The sequence below is a fragment of the Chrysemys picta genome, chromosome 1 (genome assembly GCF_011386835.1).
Source record: "Chrysemys picta bellii isolate R12L10 chromosome 1, ASM1138683v2, whole genome shotgun sequence".
In the NCBI taxonomy this organism is placed as follows: domain Eukaryota; kingdom Metazoa; phylum Chordata; order Testudines; family Emydidae; genus Chrysemys; species Chrysemys picta.
Genome location: NC_088791.1, coordinates 91,770,724 through 91,795,298, shown reverse-complemented (window position 1 = coordinate 91,795,298; position 24,575 = coordinate 91,770,724). Strand labels below are relative to the sequence as shown.

The following is a 24,575-nucleotide window of genomic DNA, read 5'->3' as shown; positions in this document are numbered from 1 at the left end:
TTATCCTTTGTAATCTGTTCTAGTTTCCATTTTTGATATGAGTCCTTTTTATTTTTTAGATTATGCAAGATCTCGTGGTTAAGCCAAGGTGTCTTTTTGCCACATTTTCTATATTTCCTAACCAGCGGAATAGCTTGCTTTTGGGCCCTTAATAGTGTCCCTTTGAAAAACTGCCACTCTCCTCAGTTGTTTTTCCCCTCAGTCTTGATTCGCATGGGACCTTACCTATCAGCTCTCTGAGCTTACCCAAATCCGCCTTTCTGAAATCCATTGTCTCTATTTTGTTGTACTCCCTTCTACCCTTCCTTAGAATTGCAAACTCTATGATTTCATGATCACTTTCACCCAAGCTGCCGTCTACTTTCAAATTCTCAACGAGTTCCTCCCTATTTGTTAAAATCAAGTCTAGAACAGCTTCCCCCCAGTAGCTTTTTCAACCTTCTGAAATAAAAAGTTATCTGCAATGCAGTCCAAGAACTTATTGGATAGTCTGTGCCCTGCTGTGTTATTTTCCCAACATATATCTGGATAGTTGAAGTCCTCCATCACCACCAAATCTTGGGCTTTGGATGATTTTGTTAGTTTAAAAAAAGCCTCATCCACCTCTTCCACCTGGTTAGGTGGCCTGTAATACTCCTAGCATGACATCACTCTTGTTTTTTACCCCTTTTAGCCTAACCCAGAGACTCTCAACACTTCCGTCTTCTATGTACATCTCCACCTCAGTCCAAGTGTGTACATTTTTAATATATAAGGCAACACCTCCTCCCTTTTTCCCCTGTCTATCCTTCCTGAGCAAGCTGTACCCATCCACACCAACATTCCAATCGTGTATTATCCCACCAAGTTTCAGTGATGCCAACAATGGCATAGTTGTATTTATTTATTAGCTCTTCCAGTTCTTCCTGCTTATTACCCATACTTCTCGCATTTGTATATAGGCATCTAAGATACTGGTTCGATCTTGGTTCAAAGACATTTTGTTTTTAAAAAAATCCTCTTAGTTGTCACCTTACATTTCTAGGGTCTTTCTGGCTGAAGGATCCAAAAGATTTTACAGAGTGAATATACAGCAAATACTCCTCTGCCCCCAAAATGCAGCCCTTGTTGGTCTGGCATCCTACGGCACATGTGTGTTATTGAAATTACCGTGTATGGCTGTGCTAGGGTGACTCAACAAGAAGTGTGAAAAATCAAGAGGGGACGCTAATAGGGTCCTATACAGTGCTTAATTTGTGCTGAGGCAGCCATGGCACCTCTCGGCTTTGCAGTTCAGAGCCCCAGCACCTCTGGGTTTGCCCAGTCAATTAAAGTAAAACAACTGCTTGAGCCCCTGCACCTCTTTCATTACAAATTAAGCACTGATCCTATAGAAGACAAAGCCCCTTTCAGCGGGATGGTCCTTTTAAAATCGGGACACCTGGTCTGTCTCTCTGTGTGTGTGACACCAAATTGTGGACCAGATTCAGTGGCCTGTGTTGTCACCAGGTTGAAGTCCAGAGAACAATATGATTGTAGCTGTGCAGTGAAACCGGGCCAAGACAGCACCCTGCCCTGGTAACCTGCTGCTCCGCCGCGGCTGAGCCCGAGCGCCCTGCACCGGCCCGGCTCGTGGGGCCGGCGGCGGGCTCAGGAAGTGACATCGCCGAGCGGTGCATGCTGGATCGTTCTCCGCACGGCCGGCCCGCACAGCCCGCTCCCGGGCAGGAGAAGAGCGGCGGCGGCATGACAGCCCGGTGCCAGTGAGCGGCGGCCCCGCAGGCTGGAGCCTCCCGGAGGCGGCAGGTGAGGGCGCGGGCCGGGGGGAGGCGCTGCTCGGCCCGCGCGCGGCAGGTGCGATCGCAGCGCAGCCCGGTCCCGGGGGAGCGCGGGCTGAGCGCTGCCCGCACGTGCCGGGCGCGGGGCCAGCTGCTGCCCGCCGCGGGCTGCTCAGCACCGGCCGGCGGGGAGAGAGACCGGCTCGGCACAGCGGCCAGGCCTGCAGGGTGCAGTGGCACCAGCCCCCAGCGCCGGGGAGGCTCGTTGCTCTCTCGTGGGCTTGGAACGTGGCTTTCTGCTGTAGCCCGCCCTCCTGGCGCTGAGCTGCCCTGGGGCCCTGCGCCAGCCCCGCAGCGCTTCTCTGACTGAAATCTCCTGGTTAACAAGCCACCGCGCCGCCTGCGGTGTAAGGAGCAGGAACCTGTTCCTTCCTTTCAGGGGCACCACCGTAAGTTCCCGGGATGGATCATCCCTGGCTTGTTCTTCATGGCTAGGCACAGAGCGGTTAACGGAGAGGAGGGGGTGGATTGCTGGAGAATGACGGTAGCCTAACTTCAGACTGGCCACAAGACATAGCCACCCTACTAGACTAGGCAATGCAGAGGACCTGTCCTGTGCAGGGAGCTATTTTGAGATCAAGCTAATAAAATGCAAGCAAATAACTGGGCTGGATGGTCTTCTCCATGTCACTTAGAGCATCTTTCATCAAAGTATCTCAGAGTGCTTCATAGACCAGCCTCACAACACCCTGTGAGGTAGCTGTGTTGTTATGCCCATTTTACAGATGGGTAAACTGCAGTACAGCTAAGTTGAGTGCCCCCCCCCCCGCCCTCCATGGTCATGCAGGCCATGAGTCATAGGCAGAGCTAGGCATAGATCTAGTGCTTAATTTTGTAATGAAAGAGGTTTTGGGCTCAAACAATTAGGTGCCAGGGCTCAAGAAATTTTTTTTACTTTCATAACTGACGGGGCAAGCCCAGAGGTGCTGGGTCTATGAACTGCCAAGCCTAGAGGCGCCGGTGCTCATCCATGATGCAAATTAAGCACTGCATAGATCCCCTTTGTCTTTCAGTTCCTTGCTCACACTACTAGCAATACTTAATTGAGGAGTCTGGCCGGTACCTGGTACGGTTTTGTTCCTGCCTAAGAGGGTAACTTTCTGATTAGATGTTAGTCTGATATGTTGTGTGCAAAAAATGGTGTCCTATTTATAACTATGGAAAGGATTGTGATATTAGATCAGCCCAATGACCTTGCTGATCTATTATCCTGTGTTTCTGATAGCGGCCAAATCTAGATGTTTCAGAGGAAGGCTTAAACTCCCCATAATGCCTCTGACTTTGCATTATTATACCACAAAGGAGGAAGCTTGTTTCTGACCTCATACACCTCTCTCTTAAAGTCTGCTTCTCTGCATCTCTCAGGAGCAGAGGAGTGCAAGAAAAAGACATGAGGGACTGAAGGCCACCAGACCTTCTTCCCCCCTGTCCATGGCACCTATTGCCTCTGGTATAGGCTACGCCTGCTAGACTCCAACAGATGATCTCTGCTGAATGCCCCATAGAAACGTGGAATTCACAGGGTTGTTTGTGATGCTTTAATTAATGTCTATAAATCACTTTGATCTTTCCTGCAGTTACTCTTCGATGTATCCCAATAGATAATCCCTCTGACATGATTAGGAGAGGTAATTTTCTTTTCCCTTTTTCCAGTGTTGGAAGCATGTCACTTTTATAAAAGACTCTGTTGCTGTCAAACACTGACATTTTCTGTAATTGGATCTCTCCTTCACACCCACCCACACATGGCACCTATCCTCATATCATCTATGTGCTGGACAACAATTACAGGGAGTATGCACATTCCATAAAGGGACTCTCTCCTCTGTCACATCATGGTCTCATTTCCTCCCTCCCCCTCTACTCTTATGCTCCTATTCTATTAAAAAGGACAGATACCTTTCAAGATTTTTCACAGCCTGCATTGAGACAGAATTATGTCCTACTTGTGTGATGCTTGCTGTTCTGTAATTGATGTGTGGATGACAATCAGATGGATGGGTTTTTCAGAAAACTGCTGGGGAAATGAGAGCTAATCCAATTTCCACACCATTACCACCTTGTGTGATAAAGACTGGCTCCCGCAGTGCTTAAAGGGAAGCTCCATGGGTTAACCGTACCACACATGAGCCTTTTAAGGTGCTGCTGATTTCCCTCAAGTGAACACAAGCCACTAAAATTAAATATGCTGGGGCCGGATCCATAGCTGGCGTAAATCATGGTTGCTCCATTGACTTCAATAGGAGTGATGCCAATTAACACCATGTGATGATCTGCCCCAGAATATTTAATCTATCTAATCTGCATTTTAAGGGACCATTGAGGTCATTGTATTTAATTATTCCATACCTGTGTTACTAATAATATCTTGCGTTGTTCAGATGTAAAGAAGTGAGAATATCTTGTATAGTTTCCACCACTGATGCTGTTTTGTTTTTTACATTTTGTTCAGCTCGGACAAGGCACCTAAATCGATCCATTTCACCAAAGAGGTCTGTGGTTAAAGCAGAGGGCTAGCCAGAGACTTCTGACGATTCCATTCACTGCTTTGCAACAGACTCTCTGTAGACCTGGGGCGAGTGACTTAATTTCTCTGCCCAATTCCTTATATGTGTGTGTATTTTAAATTCAAGTGGGAATAATGATACATCTCTACCTCCTGGAGTTGTTGTGAGAATAAATCCCTAACTGCTTGTGAGGAGCTCAGATACCAAGGTGACACGAATCCGGAAGCTGTAGGTAGATTGCAGATTTTCTTCTCATGCACTAGCCAGATGCTGTGGATTTTGAGTTACCGCAGGAGAATATTTACAGCTTACTGCCCCCCTCTAATGGAATTGAAAATGGTAACCATTCTTAAAGCCAGGCTATTCATAGTGACTTTTTAAACACAATCTAAATTGGGAGATTCAGGCGACCAATTCAGACAAATGGATTTTCTGCTGAACCAACCAGCTGGACAGAGCTGGCAGAGAATATTAGTGGCAACTGCTTCCCATCTGGAACAACATAGGCCTTTGCTTCCCAACCTTCTCTCTGCCGGAGGTTGTGGCAACAACTCTGCGTCAGCAAAGATTGTTTCAGTGGGAGGTGGGGAATGTGTGTTTCAAATTTCTCCCTCTCATATGATCCCTAAGATGGTGAAGAGTGAGGCAAAGATTCCAACTTCCAAGGGGAATTTTTTCCTAGAGAAAACACAGAAGAGCATCACCTGAAAATTTCCACCCCAAGCCCTGTAAACCAGTGGCCTGGTCTGGGTGGGAAACATGTCCACAGAATTCTAACCGACTTGAAACGCAGGTTAGCTAATGTGATTGTAAAGCCCCTTGGAACTGCAGTGTGAATCATGCTACAGGTGGCCTAAACCATTTTCAGAGCCTGCTGAAGATGGTGGCTCAGTACAAATGGTCCAGATGACCTGGAGCCTGGTTTACAATACAGCTCCATAGATTCCAAGGCCGGAAGGGACCATTGTGATCATCTAGTCTGACCTCATGTATAAGACAGGCCATAAAAATTCTCCAAAACAATTCCTAGAGCAGATCTTTTAGAAAAGCATAAGATCTTTCTTGATTTAAGATGACCAGTGGTGAAGAATCCATCACAACCCTTGTGTAATGGGGTCAGCACCTACCTCTCATGAGCACCCCCCGTGGTTGACTGTGTCCGCAGTCTTTAAACCAATCCCAACTCTGCCATTAGGCCATACCCCCAGGGCTTCCTCCCTGGAGGCAATGGTTTTGCCGTCTTAGTCTGTTTTGGCCCTAGTCTTCAGTTGGGCCTCTTGAGAGTTCAGTCCCCTTCTGGTGGTTTACTGATATCCAATTGTAGGCCCTTCCCCAGTGGCCTGTGGCGGGAGGGCAGCCTTCACCAATGCCTTACCCTTAGTTCAGGGCTCTTCTAAGCTCAGGACCAATAGTCAGCCAGGAGCTCTTCCTTGCTTCCCCAGTCCCTATTAGCACTGGGCTGTCCATTGTGCTGCAGTTCCCTCAGCCATCCACACTCCTCCAACTCTAGCAAGGAACTACTCTGTCTCTGACTGCTCTGTAGCTCCTTTTTCTAGGGCCCTCCTGGGCCCTGATTGGCTGCTTCCCCTGCAGCCACTCTAGCCTGCTTTGAGGACCTCTCCACTGCTCCTTACCTGGGACAAGTGTGGCAAGACCCCGAGGCCTCTAGCTGGGGGCCTGTGGGCCTAGTCCACCCCGTCACATCTTGGTAAATTGTTCCAATGGTTAATTACTCTCACTGTTAAAAATGTACACCTTATTTCCAGCCTGAATTTGTCTCACTTCAGCTTCCAGCCATTGGATTGTGTTACACTTTTCTCTGTTAGACAGAAGAGCCTATTATTAAATATTTCCCCCCCATATAGGTACTTATAGATTGCAATCAAGTCATCCCATAACCTTCTCTTTCTTAAGCTAAATAGATAGACTCAATCACTATATAAGACATGTTTTCTAATCCTTTAATAATTCTCGTGGCTCTTCTCAGAACCCTCTCCAATTTATCAACATAAAATTGAATTGTGAACGCCAAAACTGGACACAGTATTCCAGCAGCGGTCGCACCAGTGCCAAATATCAGAGGTAATATAACCTCTCCATTTCAAATCGAGATTCCCCAGTTTATGCATCCTGGATCGCATTAACTCTTTTGGCCTCAGCATCATACTGGGAGGTGATGCTCAGTTGATTATCCACCATGATACCCAAATCTTTTTCAGAGTCACTGCTTCCCAGGGTAGAGTCCCCCATCATACAGTTTACCAAGCAATCCAGATTGCTCTGTATCAGTGACCTGTCCTCTTCATTATTTACCACTCCCTCAATTTTTGTGTTATCTGCAAATTTTGTCAGTGATGATTTTATGTTGTCTCGCAGGTCACTTATAAAAATGTTCAATAGCATAGAGCCAAGAACTGATCTCCACAAAACCCTACTAGAAACACATCTTCTCAATGATGATTCCCCATTTACAGTTATATTTTGAGACTCATCGATTAGCCAGCTTTTAATCCATTGAATGTTTGCCATGTTAATTTTATATTCTAGTTTTTCTTCAAAATGCCACACGGTATTAAGTCAAAACTTTATAAAAGTCTAAGTATACTACAGACAATCCAGGAAGTTTTTGGAAAGTGTAGGGGACAATTTCCTGGTGCAAGTGCTGGAGGAACCAACTAGGGGCAGAGCTCTTCTAGACCTGCTGCTCACAAACCAGGAAGAATTAGTAGGGGAAGCAAAGGTGGATGGGAACCTGGGAGGCAGTGACCATGAGATGGTAGAGTTCAGGATCCTGAGACAAGGAAGAAAGGAAAGCAGCAGAATATGGACCCTGGACTTCAGAAAAGCAGACTTTGACTCCCTCAGGGAACTGATGGGCAGGATCCCCTGGGAGAATAACATGAGGGGGAAAGGAGTCCAGGAGAGCTGGCTGTATTTTAAAGAATCCTTATTGAGGTTGCAGGAAAAAAACATCCCAATGTGTAGAAAGAATAGTAAATATGGCAGGCGACCAGCTTGGCTTAACAGTGAAATCCTTGCTGATCTTAAACGCAAAAAAGAAGCTTACAAGAAGTGGAAGATTGGACAAATGACCAGGGAGGAGTATAAAAATATTGCTCAGGCATGCAGGAGTGAAATCAGGAAGGCCAAATCGCACTTGGAGTTGCAGCTAGCAAGAGATGTTAAGAGTAACAAGAAGGGTTTCTTCAGGTATATTAGCAACAAGAAGAAAGTCAAGGAAAGTGTGGGCCCCTTACTGAATGAGGGAGGCAACCTAGTGACAGAGGATGTGGAAAAAGCTAATGTACTCAATAATTTTTTTGCCTCTGTCTTCACAAACAAGGTCAACTCCCAGACTGCTGCACTGGGCAGCACAGTATGGGGAGAAGGTGACCAGCCCTCTGTGGAGAAAGAAGTGGTTCGGGACTATTTAGAAAAACTGGACAAGCATAAGTCCATGGGGCCGGATGCGCTGCATCCGAGGGTGTTAAAGGAGTTGGCGGATGTGATTGCAGAGCCATTGGCCATTATCTTTGAAAACTCATGGCGATTGGGGGAGGTCCCGGATGACTGGAAAAAGGCTAAGGTAGTGCCCATCTAGAAGAAGGAGGATCCGGGGAACTACAGGCCAGTCAGCCTCACCTCAGTCCCTGGAAAAATCATGAAGCAGGTCCTCAAGGAATCAATTTTGAAGCACTTAAAGGAGAGGAAAGTAATCAGGAACAGTGAGCATGGATTCACCAAGGGCAAGTCATGCCTGACTAACCTAATTGCCTTCTATGAGGAGATAACTGGGTCTGTGGATGAGGGGAAAGCAGTGGATGTGTTATTCCTTGACTTTAGCAAAGCTTTTGATACGGTCTCTCACAGTATTCTTGCTCGCAAGTTAAAGAAGTATGGGATGGATGAATGGACTATAAGGTGGATAGAAAGCTGGCTAGATCGTCGGGCTCAACGGGTAGTGATCAAGGGCTCCATGTCTAGTTGGCAGCTGGTTTCAAGCGAAGAGCCCTAAGGGTCGGTCCTGGGGCTGGTTTTGTTCGATATCTTCATGAATGATCTGCAGGATGGTGTGGACTGCACTCTCGGCAAGTTTGCAGATGACACTAAACTGGGAGGGGTGGTAGATACGCTGGAGGGTAGGGATAGGATACAGAGGGACCTAGACAAATTAGAGGATTGGGCCAAAAGAAACCTGATGAGGTTCAACAAGGACAAGTGCAGAGTCCTGCACTTAGGACGGAAGAATCCCATTCACTGTTACAGACTAGGGACCGAATGGCTAGGAAGCAATTCTGCAGAAAAGGACCTAGGGGTTACAGTGGACAAGAAGCTGGATATGAGTCAACAGTGTGCCCTTGTTGCCAAGAAGGCTAACGGCATTTTGGGCTGTATAAGTAGGGGCATTGCCAGCAGATCGAAGGATGTGATCATTCCCCTCTATTTGACATTCGTGAGGCCTCATCTGGAGTACTGCGTCCAGTTTTGGGCCCCACACTACAAGAAGGATGTGGAAATACTGGAAAGAGTCCAGCGGAGGGCAACAAAAGTGATTAGGGGGCTGGAGCACATGACTTATGAGGAGAGGCTGAGGGAACTGGGATTGTTTAGTCTGCAGAAGAGAAGAATGAGGGGGGATTTGATAGCTGCTTTCAACTACCTGAAAGGGGGTTCCAAAGAGGATGGATCTAGACTGTTCTCAGTGGTACCTGATGACAGAACAAGGAGTAATGGTCTCAAGTTGCAGTGGGGGAGGTTTAGGTTGGATATTAGGAAAAACTTTTTCACTAGGAGGGTGGTGAAGCACTGGAATGCCTAGGGAGGTGGTGGAATCTCCTTCCTTTGAGGTTTTTAAGGTCAGGCTTGACAAAGCCCTGGCTGGGATGATTTAGTTGGGAATTGGTCCTGCTTTGAGCAGGGGGTTGGACCAGATGACCTCCTGAGGTCCCTTCCAACCCTGATATTCTATGATTCTATATCAACACTATTTTAATCTTTATCAACCAAATTTGTAATCTCATCAAAAAAGATATCAAGTTAGTTTGACAGGATCTATTTTCCATAAACCTGTGTTGATTGTCATTAATAATATTGCCCTCCTTTAATTCTTTGAGTCCTGAATCAGCTGCTCCATTATCTTGCCTGGATCGATGTCAGAAAGACAGACCTATAATTACTTCAGTCATCCTGTTTACCCTTTTAAAATATTGGCACATTAGCTTTCTTCCAGTCTTCTGGAACTTCCCCAGTATTCCAAGGCTTATTGGAAAAATCAACATTAACAGTCCAGTGAGGTCAGCAACCAACTCTTTTAAAACTGTTGGATGTAAGTTATCCAGACCTGCTGATATAAAAATGTTTAACTTTAGTAACTGCTGTTTAACATCCGCCTGAGATACTAGTGGAAAGGAAATAGTGTTATCATCACCATGATCTGTTTTTTTCCCAAATACAGAACAGAAATATTTATTGAAGATTTCTGCCTTTTCTGCAGTGTTATTGATGATTCTACCAATTTCATCTAGTAATGGACAAATAGCATTATTAGGATTCTTTTTGTTCCTAATATATTTTTAAAACTCCTTATTGTCCTCAACTCTACATAGAGTTCTCTTTGTGTTCCTTTGCTTCCTTATCAATTTTCTACAATTCCTAGCTTATGGTTTATATTAATTATTATGCGACTTCCTTTTTCTTCCATTTGTTATCTTTTTTTTTTTATAGCTGCTTTCACTTCCCCTCTAAACCAGGTCGATTTTTTTAACTCATACGGCCTTCCTCCTCAATTGTGGCTTTTTGGGCATCTAGTAAAGTATTCTTAAACAATTCCCAATTATCATTCAAATTTTTCTGATTAAATTCTTCCTCTCAGCTGATTTGGTTCATAACAAAGTTTTCAGCTTTGTGAAATTGGCCACTTTTAATATTGATTTAGTGAACCAATTTTAGAACCTGTTAGAATTTGGGGGGGGGGTAAATTTCCCAGCATAGATCAGACATGTGTGTGCACGTCAGTCAGACAGATTTAATGGGGTTTATTAGGCTGGAAACGCAAATGCAAAGACTTAAGCCATCTAACATATGGGACTAGTGTTCTTTAAACAACAGCTCTTTATGCGGTAGTGTTAAAGGTCAGAAGTCCATTGGGAGCATTCAGGAGCAAGAAGACCTGCTGGCAAATGGGAGCATTGCTCACCTTCTTGTTAAGGGCAGTGAGCAGCTCCAGCTTTCGTCAGCTTCTCTGACACTATGGGCTGGTCCACACTAACCCCCCACTTCGAACTAAGATACGCAACTTCAGCTACATGAATAACGTAGCTGAAGTCGAAGTATCTTAGTTCGAACTTACTGCGGGTCCACACGCGGCAGGCAGGCTCCCCCGTCGACTCCGCGTACTTCTCTCGCGGAGCAGGAGTACCGGCGTCGACGGAGAGCACTTCCGGGATCGATCCCAGAAGATCGATTGCTTACCACCGGACCCGGAGGTAAGTATAGACGTACCCTAAGAAATGTAACCATGTCTCAGCGCAGTTGTTGGCAGGCTTGTTAGCCAACCTGGGGCTGAATGCATGTAGACAAGTCAGCCCCGGGTCAGTGAATGTGATGGCCGACAGCCATGTTCAGACACAGTTACCTTTTGCACCGGAGACCTGCCCAAATGCTCTGACTCCTCTGAGGCTCTTGTGTGATTTTGCTTCTCTGGGCAGGCGAAATGAGGGTCTCTGCTACAGGATGAGCAGGACTTCAACCTACTTGTGCAAGTGACCTCCCCCGTCAGTGCTGCTCCCTAGTCCTGGCTGATTCGCTTATCTGAACCAGGAGGGTCTAGTCTGGGTGGATCTGTGCTCTTTGTAGTCTCATCTTCACAAGAGAATTGAACCTGAGCAGGTGGGATCACAGCAGTGTGAGCTGTAACTGTGCAATATGTCCCACTAGCCTCCTATTTCACTGGATCAGTGTGATGAGGCAATTTGGCCTCTGGCTCCCTGTTTCTCTTTCCCCCTTGTTTCTCCCCTCAGGTAGCTGATGAGTTGCTCCCAGTCCCCATCAACTCCTCTGTTACCTATGTGTGCATCTGCTTACATCTCTCCGCGGCAGTGCTGCCCGTCTGTTGGTTCAGCACTGATGGCTCTCCACTGCCCCAGAGGGGGCTGCTGCACACTCTATTTCCCTGTTCTCCCTTCAGCCAGCCAGCGTCTCTTCATACTGTGCCCCACTTAAAAGGAGTCTGTGGTTTTGGAGGCCCTTGTGAGGAAACAGTCACCACAGATTCTGCCCAAGACTTCTCAGCAGCAGGAGAAGGAGGGCCCAGCCGAGCCACCTTGGGCAGCAGAACAAAGCAGTTACAGGCAGGAATTCTTCCCATCCCCTTTCCAGAGAGCTGCTGTCAGCCTGGTCATTCACTGTACAGCTGGGCTGGAAGCTCCCAATGGACTGACTAGCTGACTCCAGCTGCCACAGACCTTTCCACCTAGATCCCTCTGACATATCAGTCTGCTCCTTATGGTTGTAGCATCACACGGGAGCAGACAAGGATGTTGGCTAAGGACACACACACACACAGTCGCACACAAACAGGTGTCTGAATCCCAAGTGACAGCTGATGATCTTTCAGTCCACAGGCTGTTCCTTTTCCTTCGATCCCAAACCCTTAAGGAGAATCACCGAGATTGAGCAGCTGCCTCTGGCTTGGTGAAATTTGCGTCTACTTATCCCAGCTCTGTTTTGGCCCTCACTCTCATTTGCAGGAGGCTCTGCAAACGCTCTGTTTGAGCCCATAGCTTTGATCTCCACTGTAAATTTTTCACAAGGACTAGGCTCTTTGTTGTGTATTGTGCAGTATTGTGCCTAAAGCAGTGCATCTACTTTTCACTGGGACCAGAACATTTCTCCTTGCAGCCTTTGCTCAGCTCCTGAATTGGAGAGGGCCCATGACGTTCTCAGGATTTGAAAAAAGCACCTTACATTTTATAATACTGGATGTGATCACTTTGATACTTTAGCTCCTGGAAGTGCTGCCCTTGGCCATAGAGGCCTCAGAAACATAGCAAAAAGCATGCATTTGATTGCAGCCTTCAGTTTGTCTGCTCTGTAACTCTCCCTCATGCTGCGCTCAGCGTCTCTGAACCTGGTAGTCTGGCGTGGTGGGACTCTGACTCCTATGGGAGAGAGGTTTACCCAATGATTCATGTTCTGGGATTTGCAGCTACCAGTGCAGATCCCCTGTTTCAGTTGGACAAATTACCTATTCAGAAAGAATTGACTTGCAGTGTTTGTTACATTGCAATAAAAACTTTAGTCCTGTCAACTGTGAGCCTTTGTCCCTGGAGGGAGTGGCCTGGAGGGGGGTGGTTTGGGTGGCTCTGCTGCTCTCCATAAGTAATGTTCTTTTCCCTTGGAGAAGCAGAATAGACTCTTGAGAGTGCTCTCAATCCCAGCACCTGAATAACCAGGGACTGTTTTTCTTTGTAGACCGTATCTATCCTGATATGTGCCAAGAAATCTGTGCCTGGAGAGAAGGCACATGTTGACTTATATGTGGACCTCTCTGACCCTCCTTGACGTCTCTCTCATCCCCTACTTGAGGGATTACTGTAAATCTAGCACTCCAGGCAGGACCACTTCTACCTGATATGGTGGCGTTCTCTTTTCTTGTTCAGGGACTGGATCCCCCACGCAGAGCGATTTCTGTTATGCAGATCCTACAGTGCCTGTCTTTATTTACCACATACACTAGTGCAGTGGTTCTTAACCGGGAGGGGTCTGGGGTCCGCAGGCTGTTTTCAGGGGGGCGGCGAGGCCACAGCTGAAGTCTGGAGCCTTGGTGCCCCCCGTGGGGCTAAAGCTGGGAGCCATGAGCTCCAGAGTCCTCCACGGGACTGAAGCTGGGAGCCGTGGCACTCCCTGTAGGGCTGAAGCCGGAAGACCATGGGCAGATTTGTGGGGGAGGGGCCTCGGGAGGGCGTTGTCCCCCCCCTCCAAACTGCAGTGCCTTATCCAGAGTGAGGCAGTCCTGAGGGCAGCTCCACACCCTCCTGCCCCCACACCCACATACACATACACACTTTCTTCTCTCCTGCAGTCCCCCTAGACCCTGCCCCCTGGCCAGGTTGGAGGCTGGAGCTGGGTAGTGCCGGGCAGCTGCTGCTTTGGCTGGTGCCATGGAGCGGAAAACTGCGGCATTCCCTGTCTCCTGCTGCTGCTGGTCACCAGAGTTGTGGCTGCTCCCCAGCTCCCAGCCCCCTTTGACTTCTCGGGCAGCTGGTAAGACCCGCCCAGGCGGGGGTCCCGGCTCCAGGGCCAGCAGAGCCCTCGGTGAGCAGCGACTGCAACAAGGTGTGCCCGCCCCAGCACACAGCTCCAGATACTCCTCTCCCTGCACCCTGAGCTACATGCTTCACTGCACACAGCTCCTAGCTACCCCCTGCCTGCACACAGCTCCTAGTTTAGTGGTCCCCAATCTTTTTTGTCTGGCGGGCGCCAGACGACGAGCCATGGAGGACTGTGGCGGTGGACGAGCATCCGCCGAAATGCCACCGACAAGCGGCAACGTCAATAGGCATCAGCGGCATTTCGGCGGTGATCCCTCTGGATGACGCTGCTTGTCGGCGGCATTTCGGCAGATGCTTATCTGCCAGCCAGTACGCGGGCGCACTTAGACGCCCCGGTGGGCGCCATGGTGCCCGCAGGCACTGCGTTGGGGACCCCTGTCCTAGCTACTCCCTGAGCTACCCCCTGCCGGCACACAGCTCCTAGCTACCCCTCTCCGTGCACCCTGAGTTATACGCCTCACTGCACACAGCTCGTAGCTACCCCTTGAGCAACCCCCTGCCTGCACACAGCTCCTAGCTACTCCTCTCCGTGCATCTTGAGCTACATGCCTCACTGCACACAGCTCCTAGGCCCTAGCTATCCCTCTCCCTGCACCCTGAGCAGTTTTCAAACTTTTTGAGCTGAGTCCCCCCCCCCTTTGAATTATAATTGTTGGTTGTGCCTCCCTACCCTGCTGAGGTGATTAAATGGGGGGATCCTAACAGGACAGCATAGATAATACCCCCAAGGAGCTAATGCCGAGGCAGGAACGGGAGTGACATCCTGCAGTGAAACATAGAACTGTTTGGGCTGGAAGTTCGGAGGAAGTTCTTACGGAAGTGGCTTTAGGGAGTAGCATAGAACACCATTGCTAAAGGCAAGTTTGAAGAGTAGGTTTAACGGAGTTCAGACTTCATTGAGAATAACTGGATTTGGTGAACGGGGTCAGAGCCCTGTCCCATATAGTCTGATATCCGTCTCTTGTGCTGGGCAGTCTTAAGTTCCTGATGGATCTTGACCACCATCCTGCTTCTGCCAGTAACTATTGGATGAAACGTAAGAGGAAATGGCAGCCCTGCCTCCCCCTATTAATGCACTTGTTGTGCAGTGGGGAGAAGACAGGGAAATGGATATAAGACTGATGAGGAAGGAGCCTCTTCAACAAGAACCCTGTCATCTGTCCTGGGGATGCTATTTGGCTCCGGATGTCAGAGGGTTGTGTGGCACGTGGCGCTGGGATGTGTGGGGAGGTTTGTACATCTTACCCAGCTCATGAAGTCTTTGTTGTTGTTTTGTTCTGATCCAGGACTTCAGACATGGATCTGTTCCGGGTCTGCACCTTTCTCTTCACACTGATGTTGTCCAGGGGCAGCTCTTCAGACACAGAGAAACAGAGCATAGACTCTGGGTTGGAAATCTGTATCCTTCTCTCCAGGCCTGCGCTTGGGCTGTGAGTGAGGGCGGGCGGAGGGAGGACTGCAAGAGCAGTTGACAGGTATTAGAAGGATTAAGCACCGAAGAGGGAAAGGAGTTATTGAGGGGGCCTCAGGGTTAGAATTACAGATAATGTGAACTAAGGAAAATGCAGACTGAATATTGGGAACTATTTCCTCACTGTGAGATCTAACACACTGGGGAACAGTCTCCAGGGGCAATGGTGGGAACTGCATTAACTGAATCAGGTAGAGCTGGGCTGAGAAGAGGAATTGCAAAGACCAAGCCTGTGTTAGCCAGGCGATAGGTGATGAACTAGATGACCCTGACTCTGATTTCTCTGATTATGGGATAGCATCAGAACTGCTGAGCTGGCACATCTTTGCTCTTCTGTAGGGAGGATTTATCTAGGCTCAGTAGTTTGCTTATATAAGACCCATTTCGCTTCATTCTTTTATCCTTGGTTAGCATAGAGGCAGATTCTCAGCTTGGCGCAGAGTAGGTACAGATTGTATTCTAGACAAGAGTTTCAGCCACAGTGTGGTGACCTGTCCTGTGCTCCCAGGGAGAAAAGTACAGTGACCCATAATACACTTTCTCTCCCTGCTTCCAAATACTCTCAGTGAGATTCTTGCAGGAATTGTCAGGGTTTGTCCTGTCTTAGTCCATATGAATTCTCCAAAAATAATCCCAAATCTCCCACAGGGCTGGGATCAAAGCCAAAAGGTCCTATTCCTTCCAGGTCTTAGAGATCAGCCGGGCAATTCTCTTACCAATCAGCATACACCACCCAGTCGCTATTGCTTACTTCTTCATCAGGTAAAGTGACTGATCATGCACTGGTGAGTTTGGTGCTGCTCCATTGACTTCCCTGGAGCTATGCCAGTATACATCAGCTGAGGACCTGGACCTTACTTCTCTCTTCTTAGCTTGGGGGAATCACACTGGAGTGTGACAATCTGGAGTGCTGTCCTTTAAGTGAACCCTCAAGGAACCAGTCAAAATAATTGCCTAGTTGAAGTGACTTTTAGCTTAAAACTTTAACCAACTTACACTATGAATGCATGGGGCTATCTCACCATGATTGCCTGACACTGTTGCTATTGGTGAGGGGCTGCTTTGTACATGATTTCACTCAGCCTGGTCTATGTCTCTTCTGTGTTTATCATTCTTACTGGGCATCAGCAGCTGACATGGATCCTTCCTGTCTGTGCCAGCCTCTCCTGGTGAAGGGTTAATCAAATTGGCATTGCAGGATGCTCAAAGCCCCTGGTGTATTGCAGGAGAGGTTGGGAATTAACATGAGTTCAGAGTGGCTGTTCCGGGACTGCCAGTCATATCAGAGGGTTGTAAATGTTAAGCTCGATATAAGTGCTTAGTATTTATTAAATGCCCCAAGGGGGTTGTTGGCAGATGTCTGTGTTGCAGGGTTGTTAAAAGCCTGCTCCTGTTTCCCATCTATGAACTGATGGAGCGGATAGGCTCAGTCACTTACACCCTGCCCTCAGACACCATGGAGGCCCCATAAGTGATTGGTTGTACTGGGCTGGGCGGTCTCTCTTCTGGAACACTGCATGGGTCAGTGCATCTCAGCTGGAAATCGTTGAGTTTGGAGTTGTGGGAGAGAAAAACTGTTACAAGTCCGTAAAATGAGATCGTGGGGCCGAGCCCAGCTCTGGGAAAGAGGGAAGTGGCCTGTCTGTGGGAGACTATGGGCGGGTGTGTGTGTGTGTTTCCTAACGGTGTATCTACACTGCCTTTGGGAGTGAGCCTCCCATCCCAGGTCCACAAATGTGTGCTGGCAGGGCTCGTGCTAGTGCATTAAAAATAGCTGTGTAGATGCTGCAGTGATGTTGCAGCTCAGGCTCTCGAGCATAGGAGGGCGGGGAGGTTCTGCACAGCTATTTTGAGCACAATAACGCGAGCACCGCCAACACAACTATGTGCTCCCGGGCTGGGAGACTCGATCCCAGATGCAATGTAGACATAACCTCAGAGGCCTCAGTGTTGGACTCTGCGATGCTGTCAGGAGGCAGGGCCTGGTCCAGCAGTGAAGTCTGGGCAGTGGGCGCGATCCTTGACAGAGCTGCAGATAAGAAGCTGTTTGAGGTGAAGCGCAAGGACCAGATGAACGCTCTGAAGAACCTGATTGAGCTCAACGACGTGAACCAACAATATAAAATCATCGACATCATGCTCAAGGGACTCTTCAAAGTGAGCGTCACCCACTAACTGCCGCCCCCATCCCTCCTCCGGGGCTTTGTGTGCTGCTGGGTGCTCTTTGGGAGCCCAGCCCTCCCACCAATGTCTGAGCAGGGAGGGCTCAGTACAACTTACCCTTATCCCATGTTCCTGAGGGTGTGTCCCAGCCCAGAGCACCACAATGGGAACGTGACAACGGGGAGGAGGGGAGAAGAAGGGGGTTGATAAGAGTGAGCAGTGGGGTTGGGAACTGGACCAAGGTCACTGGGCGTGAGAGGGCGGGGCTATGTTTTAAAACAGGGTGGGAGAGTCGGGGCAGACTGCACCAGCAAAAAGGAGGAGGGGGAGTGAGAGGAGCCTGGAGCTGGCAGGACGCCTGGGGCAGGCAGGAGAAACATCAGATCTGGGAGGCAGATGGATTCACTGAGTTCACTTTCTGAATGTTCAGGTGCTGGAGGACTCCCGGGCTGTCCTTATAGCCGCAGATGTGCCTCCAGATGGGCCCTTCCCTCAGGACGAGAAGCTAAAGGATGGTAGGACTTCCTCTCCTTTTAATCCCAGTTTACGTTTCCAGTGCTCTTTCATACTTCTCTCTCCCTCTCATTTGCCATTTCAAATGGGCTCAGTACAGGAGTAACGGGGGAAATTTGATGGCCTGTGTTGTCCAGGAAGTCTGACTAGATGATCTAATGGTCCCTGCTGGCCTTAAAAATCTATGAAAATCTGGGAACCCTTTCTCATCCACTTGGCTCTTTGTCCTGCTTCCTGCATCATTGTTGCCAGCATTTAGAAGATCCTGGGATGGGAGTGGAGCCAGGGGACTCTCCCAGTGATCTGTGAGGCAGAACAGAATCTGGCTGTTTCTTCTGCATGGCTGATGAAAAGTAAGCACTTGGCATTCTGTCCAGTGTGCTGAACAGGGAGGACATTGGAGACCAAAAAAATTGATTGGGCCACCTTGTCTGGTATCCTGTCTTCAACGGTGTTCAATGCTGAATGATTCAGAGGGAGGTGTAAAACCTCCCGTAATGCATCTCTTTATGCAATGCTATACAGAATGTGGAGGAAGAAATTTCTTCTTGACCCCACCTAATGATTAGTTTATGACCTGAAGCATGAGGATTGAGAGCCCATACATTGTAGAGGAACACAAGAACTTCTGTCAATTACCCTCTTTTTAAGCAGTTGCTGGCCAGTAATGGTTTCAGAAGAGAAAATCACTCCAAGGTTGGGGAGAGTTGTATTTTATCCTGTCCACAGCCTATGGGCCAGTATCTATGATGGCTGGAGGGTTGATTTATGAAGGAAACAAAGACCATCAGACAACTCCCACCCAGAGAGAGATGCATAGATTGGTATCTGAGGGATGAATTCAGCCCTGTGGGATGACTGAATTGTCTTTGAGAATTTGGCCAAATGATGGCGGGAGGGAGGGTGGAGGCTATGCAAACCTTCTAAAGTACCTGTAGGCTGTAAACGGCAAGCGGAGGGGGAAGATGAACCAAGGGGGTTTATAACTGACTTTAAAAGCAAGAAATGGACCAAGGGAAAAGTTGGGCTGAGTATAAAAACCCACTTCCTAACACCTAGGCCTATTATACAGGAGAGCAGTCTCCCAAGGGGAATGAGTGCTGGAGGCCACATCACCTGAGTTATTTAAAACTAGACTAGACGAGGCCCCTGAAGTTGGTAGAGTATGGAATAATCCTGCATTGGCCAGGTCTGAGGAGGGTGAGGCTCTTCCATCCCTCATCTCTGTCAGTAGGAAAGCGCAGTCTTCTGCCGTGTTTATTAGCGCCCTGCTGAACCAAACCCAGCCAGGGGTGCCCACTCGTTGGGACGTCTGCTGACTGGAGCAGACGTAAACAATTAGAAGTCTCCAGTCACCCAGGGCTTGCTGTGTTTGAGGGCACATCCTGCATGTCACCACTTAAACTGGGACTGTTATGCAGTCCTTTTGGCAGCTTAAGAGGAGGGCTTTCCCCCTGGCCTGGCCACGCAAGTAGGGGCCACGCCAAGAGTTTCTTGGCTGGAAGGCGATCTCTGCTGGCTTACATGCAGAAGGAAGTGGACATGTGTATGTGCAACAAGACCCTCTGCTGACTGTCCCTGTGACTCCGCCCCTAGCCTATTCCCACGTGGTGGAGAACACTGCTTTCTTTGGAGACGTGGTTCTGCGCTTCCCCAAAATCGTCCACCATTACTTTGACCGCAACTCCAACTGGAACAACCTGGTCCGCTGGGGCATCAGCTTCTGCAACCAGACGGGCGTGTTCGATCAGGGACCTCACTCCCAAGTGCTCGGACTGGTAAGGCTCTGCGCTTATCATCCTGACTCCCGGCATGGCTGGCCCCCCTGGAGGCAGGGAACAGGCCGAAGGGAGGGGGGATGACTGCGGGTATTGGACTGGAGAAATGGGTAGAGAAGGGAACTGAGAGAAGAGAGTCGAGAGGGGGAGAGATGGGGCTGGAGGAGAGGGAGGAATAAGAGACGTGGGGCAGGGCATGGAGCAGTAGGGTGAGAGATGCTCTCCAGCACTGACTTTCTTTTGATCCACAGATGGCTCAGGAGCTGGGAATTAGTGAGAAATCTCCGGATTACCAGAATCCCTTTAAAACCGACCATTCTGAGGTAAAATGGCAAAACCACAAGTCAATCCCTGTGCACGTTTCTTCCTCCACCTTTATCCTCTGCTGTCAGGGTTCCCTCCTCACTCTGAACTCTGGGGTACAGATGTGGGGACCCGCATGAAAGACCCCCTAAGCTTATATTCCACCAGCTTAGGTTAAAAACTTCCCCAAGGCACAAATTCCTTTCCTTGTCCTTGGACAGTATTGCTGCCACCACCAAGTGATTTAAACAACCATTCAGAGAGGGGCCACTTGGAGCCCTATCCCCCGCATAATATCCCCCCCAGCCCCTTCACTCCCTTTCCTGGGGAGGCTTGAGAATAGTATACCAACCAATAGGTCAACAAAGTGAGCGCAGACCAAATCCCTGGTTTTTAGGACACTGAAAATCAATCAGGTTCTTAAAAGAAGAATTTTATTTAAAAAAAAAAGGTAAAAGAATCACTCCTGCAAGATCAGGATGGAAGATAACTTTACAGGGTAAATAAAAAGATTTAAAACACAGAGGATTCCCCTTTGACTCTGCTTCCCAGTTACAAAACAGGAATAAAATTACCTCTGAGCATAGGGAAAATTCATGAGCTAAAACAAAAGATAATCTAATGCATTTCCTTTCTATTACTTACAATTTCTGTAATATTAGATGTATCAGTTCAGGATCTGTTTAGGAGCTGGGTTACCTGCTTGGTCTCTCTCTTTGTCCCGAGAGCGAACAAAACAAAACAAAAAGAGCACAAACAAAACCTCCACTCCCCCCCAGCACGGCCTCAGAGTTGAGGGCCCCTTCTGCAGTCTGTGTGGCTAGGAGAGTCGGGACTCTGAGCTTATGGGACTGCCTTGGGCAAGTCGCTTAATCTCTCTATTTCTGAATGTCCCCATCGATAAGATGGGGGCAGTCATACCTGCCTCACAGAAGTAATTGGGCTCGATTTGCCTATAGCTTAGTATCTGATCTAAAGCCCACAGGAGTCATCAGGAATCTGTTCATGGGCTTTGGATCACCTGATTTCTCCACTGACGTCAGTAAGGCTACAACTGGCAGAAGGGAGTGGAGACTTTCCCCCCTTTACGGATTAAGAGATTTAATTAATGAACATTGTCAGGCTTCCCGAGACCACTAAGGCACTGGGATTGCTTTTCTTGTCTGCAGCCATGCGGAGCTGAGCTCCTCCTTGCGCTCTCAGTTTTTCCCCAGTGCAGACACGTTCCAGAAGGCCCTGCGAGAGGAGGAGAAACGGAGAAAGAAAGAAGAGAAACGGAAGGAGATCCGCAAGGGGCCCCGCATCTCACGCTCGCAGTCGGAGTTATAGCGCTGGCACCGACCTCGTCGCTGAGACCCCTGCTGGCGGGAGATGCCGCGCCTGGAAGCAGAGTGTCCTACTCCCTCAGCAGCCTCAGGAGAAGGCTGGGCGGGTCACCTTTAATTTGTTTAATAGTTTTTGTTTTCCTTTTTTCTGTTGTGTATCGAACAAGGACTGGATTGAATCCTGAGAAGGGACTGGACACAGCTCCTGGATACAGCCCCCCCGTGGGGAAGCTCTCCATAGTCATTGGCACACAGAGGGTCCAGCAGAGAACATCCATTGGGTGCATGCATTGTAGGGCTTTGTTGATATTAACAATGAGACTGCATGGAGGCAGGGAGGGATTAGAGTGGTACCTGCCCCCCTGGAACCACAATGCAGGATACAGGGCATAGTTATACTGGGCAGGTCTCTGTTGCAAGCTGCATAGTTATACTGGTCAGAGGGAAAGCATGGTAGGGTGTGTGGTTAGACCAGATACCCACAGGCCTTGGGAACCTTCAGTTACTGGAGAAATACAATGTATCATGTATTAAACATGCTCCCTTCCCCCTGGAAATGGGGGTGTAACTCAGCGGCTCCAACGGTGATGGCACTTTTGTATGGTTCAATTAGCCAGCTAGTCCCTCCCCTGCCACTTATACCAAATCTTGCATTATTGGAACCTCCATCCACCAATCAGATCTCTCCTTTCTAATGGCTGTTTTATTAAAGAAACATAATTTTAAATCTAAACAGACCATTGGCTGATTTGGATTTGAGAGAGCCAACGGGGTGAACCCCCACCCATGTAGGGGGAGGCAGCCCGCTTTCACAGGGCTGCAGGGGGAAAGGTTGTCTGTTTTTTTGGGGGGGGGTGAAGGAGAGGGGGATTGCTGTGCTTGCAAGGACAGACTGAGCGGGCTCCCGAGAGTGTAACGTCACCATAAGACCTCCCAGCAAAGGATCTGGGGTAAAGACTCAGCCTGAACTGTCCCCGCCCCAAAAAAAGTCTCCTTATGCTGGTGGTTTGCATGAGCTGAACTTGTGGTTTCTGGTCTCGGCTCAGTTCCTGGGGAAACAGGTGCCCACATGACAATCACTATGGCCACTGGCACTCAGTGGGAGCCTTGACAAAAAGACCAAGGCAGAACGCTTCTTCCCCACCTTCCCCCTAGAGAATCCCATTTGCTCCAGATTTGAGGCACGTTGTTGTGGGGGATGCAAAGCCCGTGCTGTGACTATCTTTACTGTAGTTGTTTTGTGGATAAAGAGGGGACCTCAAACTCCATGGGTCCCAGTTTGGCACTTTCAGTCTCACTAAATTCACCTAGTGCTTTGGGTTGTGGATTTTTTTTAATTACCTTTATTTTGCTGTGTTCAAATGAAAAGAGACCCACCTACTAGATCACCGTGGCAGGCTGACCTGCCACTACATAAACAGTGGGAAGAAAGAGATGATGATCATGTGTTCTGTCAAAAATGGATTCTTTCCATTGGACCAAGCAACCGACTGTAGATTTAATCATCCAATCAGAGTTATTGTGAGTGCACTGTTACTGACCTGCTGCCTTACTGGCTCAGAGCAACAAGCCTTCTCTTTTGCATGTGCAGCTATTCCATACAGACATGTTCTTGTAAGTGTACTAGAAATATGCTGGCTTCTGACTGATGTTCATTTCGATAGTCATCAGTAAGGTAAAGGTTAGTGATCCAGCCTTGGGCTCAGTTCAGCTAACGCTGTAGTCCAGATCCAGAGCTGGTTGCCAGTTAAATGAATTTGATGGATCTCATCCAAGTCCCCAGTGGATGTTTGCACGTGAGCCAAATTGCGTGGAGGCTTTGTATTAAGTGGTACTCACTGCACAGGGGCTCACGACTGGAACAGCCGGGGATGCTGCAAGTTGGGATTGATGGCCGTTGGCAGAGCTGTGCATGAGTAGCTTGTGCAGCATTCGCCTGGCTCCAGCTAGCGCTATCAGCCCCTCGCTGTCTTGAGCATGAGAACTCAAATTTACTCTCTCAAGATTTGTTTTTGATGTATTTTCAGTCGCTGATCAAATCGCACAGCCCTAGCTTGTTCTTGCTGGGGGATTATCCATCTGTGGGGAATAAGGGACTCTGTCAGGGGACGCTGTAGTCTGACTTGCTGCCTTCAGGCTATTTTACATGGCCAGAGATGGGAAATGTCATTTATTTTTAAATGAAGAGCCAGTTACATTTGTTTTGTTCCTTGGACATGCATTGAAAGGGGAAACCATTTTTTTTCTTGAATAAATCAGAATTTTTAAAATCAAACCATTGTATCTTGTTAGTGTTTCAATGGGAGCTGTTTTGAATCAGGGCATGCCGGGGGTGTCTCTGTGGTGGGAATGGGTATTGGGCCTGTTGAGAACCTCCTACATTTTAGGAGGCTGGATTGGTGCTGAGATACAATTGGAAGAGTTCTCTTGATCCTGTCTGGTTACCTGCTAAATTAGTTACTGTAGCACTTTAAAGACGAATCTTCCTCTAAAATATACTGTGTCTATATTCCAAAAATTCTGTCCCACAACTACCACCTTCAGACTGACACAAATACCCCTGGGATGTCTCATTTAACATACGCAGTACTATAACTTTGAACTTTTTAATGGTACTCTCTTCCCACAAAAACAACAAGGAGTCTGGTGGCACCTTAAAGACTAACAGATTTATTTGGGCATAAGCTTTCGTGGGTAAAAACCTCACTTCTTCAGATGCAACTTCCCTCACTCCACCAACCTTCCTTGGCATCTAGGGCCAGATTTTCAAAGGTATTTAGGAGCCTAGTGGGATTTTCAAAATACCCAAGCAGGCTAGTCACCTAATTCTCATTGGTTTCAGTGGGAGTCAGGGGACTAACCTGCTTAGGTGCTTTTGAAAATCCCATTAGTGCCTACCACCTGCATCTTTAAGCACTAAATACATTCTAAAATCTGCCCCCTTGTAGCTGCCATGCTAGATCAGACCCTGTTATGCACCATCAGACCTCTCCTGGGGAAGACATAGAACCCACAGGGCCTGCACTTACCCCTGCTCCTTGCTGGCTTCTCATGCAGTTGGGGAGAGATTTGTTGCTTGCATCTCTCCTTGTTCTGTTCTCCTTCGTACGTATACCTTTGCTCCCTCTCCCAAAGAAAGGATGGGGCTCCAGGAACCAACGTTCAGGTATTATTTTGTACTGCAGTCATGGACTAGGACCCCATTGTGCTAGGCATTGTACAAACAGAAGAAAAAAAGATGGTCCCTACCCCAAAGAGCTTACAATCTAAGTATAAGACGAGACGATGGGTAGAGAGAGAGGGAGAGGAATACCAGGAAACAATAAGACAATATTGATCAGCACGACGGGAAGTGTTCTCAGCTCA

At 48.3% G+C, this 24,575-nt stretch overlaps 1 protein-coding gene across 4 annotated transcripts; it reads left to right on the top strand.

Moving 5' to 3' along the window:
- Positions 1-1,581: 1,581 nt before the first annotated feature.
- On the top strand, positions 1,582-23,484 carry CCDC134 (coiled-coil domain containing 134). 4 transcript variants are annotated; one of them, XM_042843501.2, is made up of 8 exons: positions 1,639-1,785; positions 3,395-3,445; positions 14,943-15,055; positions 17,163-17,284; positions 17,721-17,805; positions 19,400-19,581; positions 19,833-19,904; positions 21,088-23,484. In XM_042843501.2, exons 3-8 carry the CDS (start codon positions 14,953-14,955, stop codon positions 21,211-21,213), a joined length of 690 nt encoding a protein of 229 aa, XP_042699435.1. In that variant the 5' UTR covers positions 1,639-1,785; positions 3,395-3,445; positions 14,943-14,952; the 3' UTR covers positions 21,214-23,484. The 4 variants fall into 4 exon arrangements, with proteins under 4 accessions (XP_005302663.1, XP_042699435.1, XP_005302665.1 ...); XM_065563034.1 differs by lacking the exon at positions 1,639-1,785 and adding an exon at positions 2,116-2,206; XM_005302606.5 differs by lacking the exon at positions 3,395-3,445 and having other exon boundaries at positions 1,582-1,785.
- Positions 23,485-24,575: the final 1,091 nt, after the last annotated feature.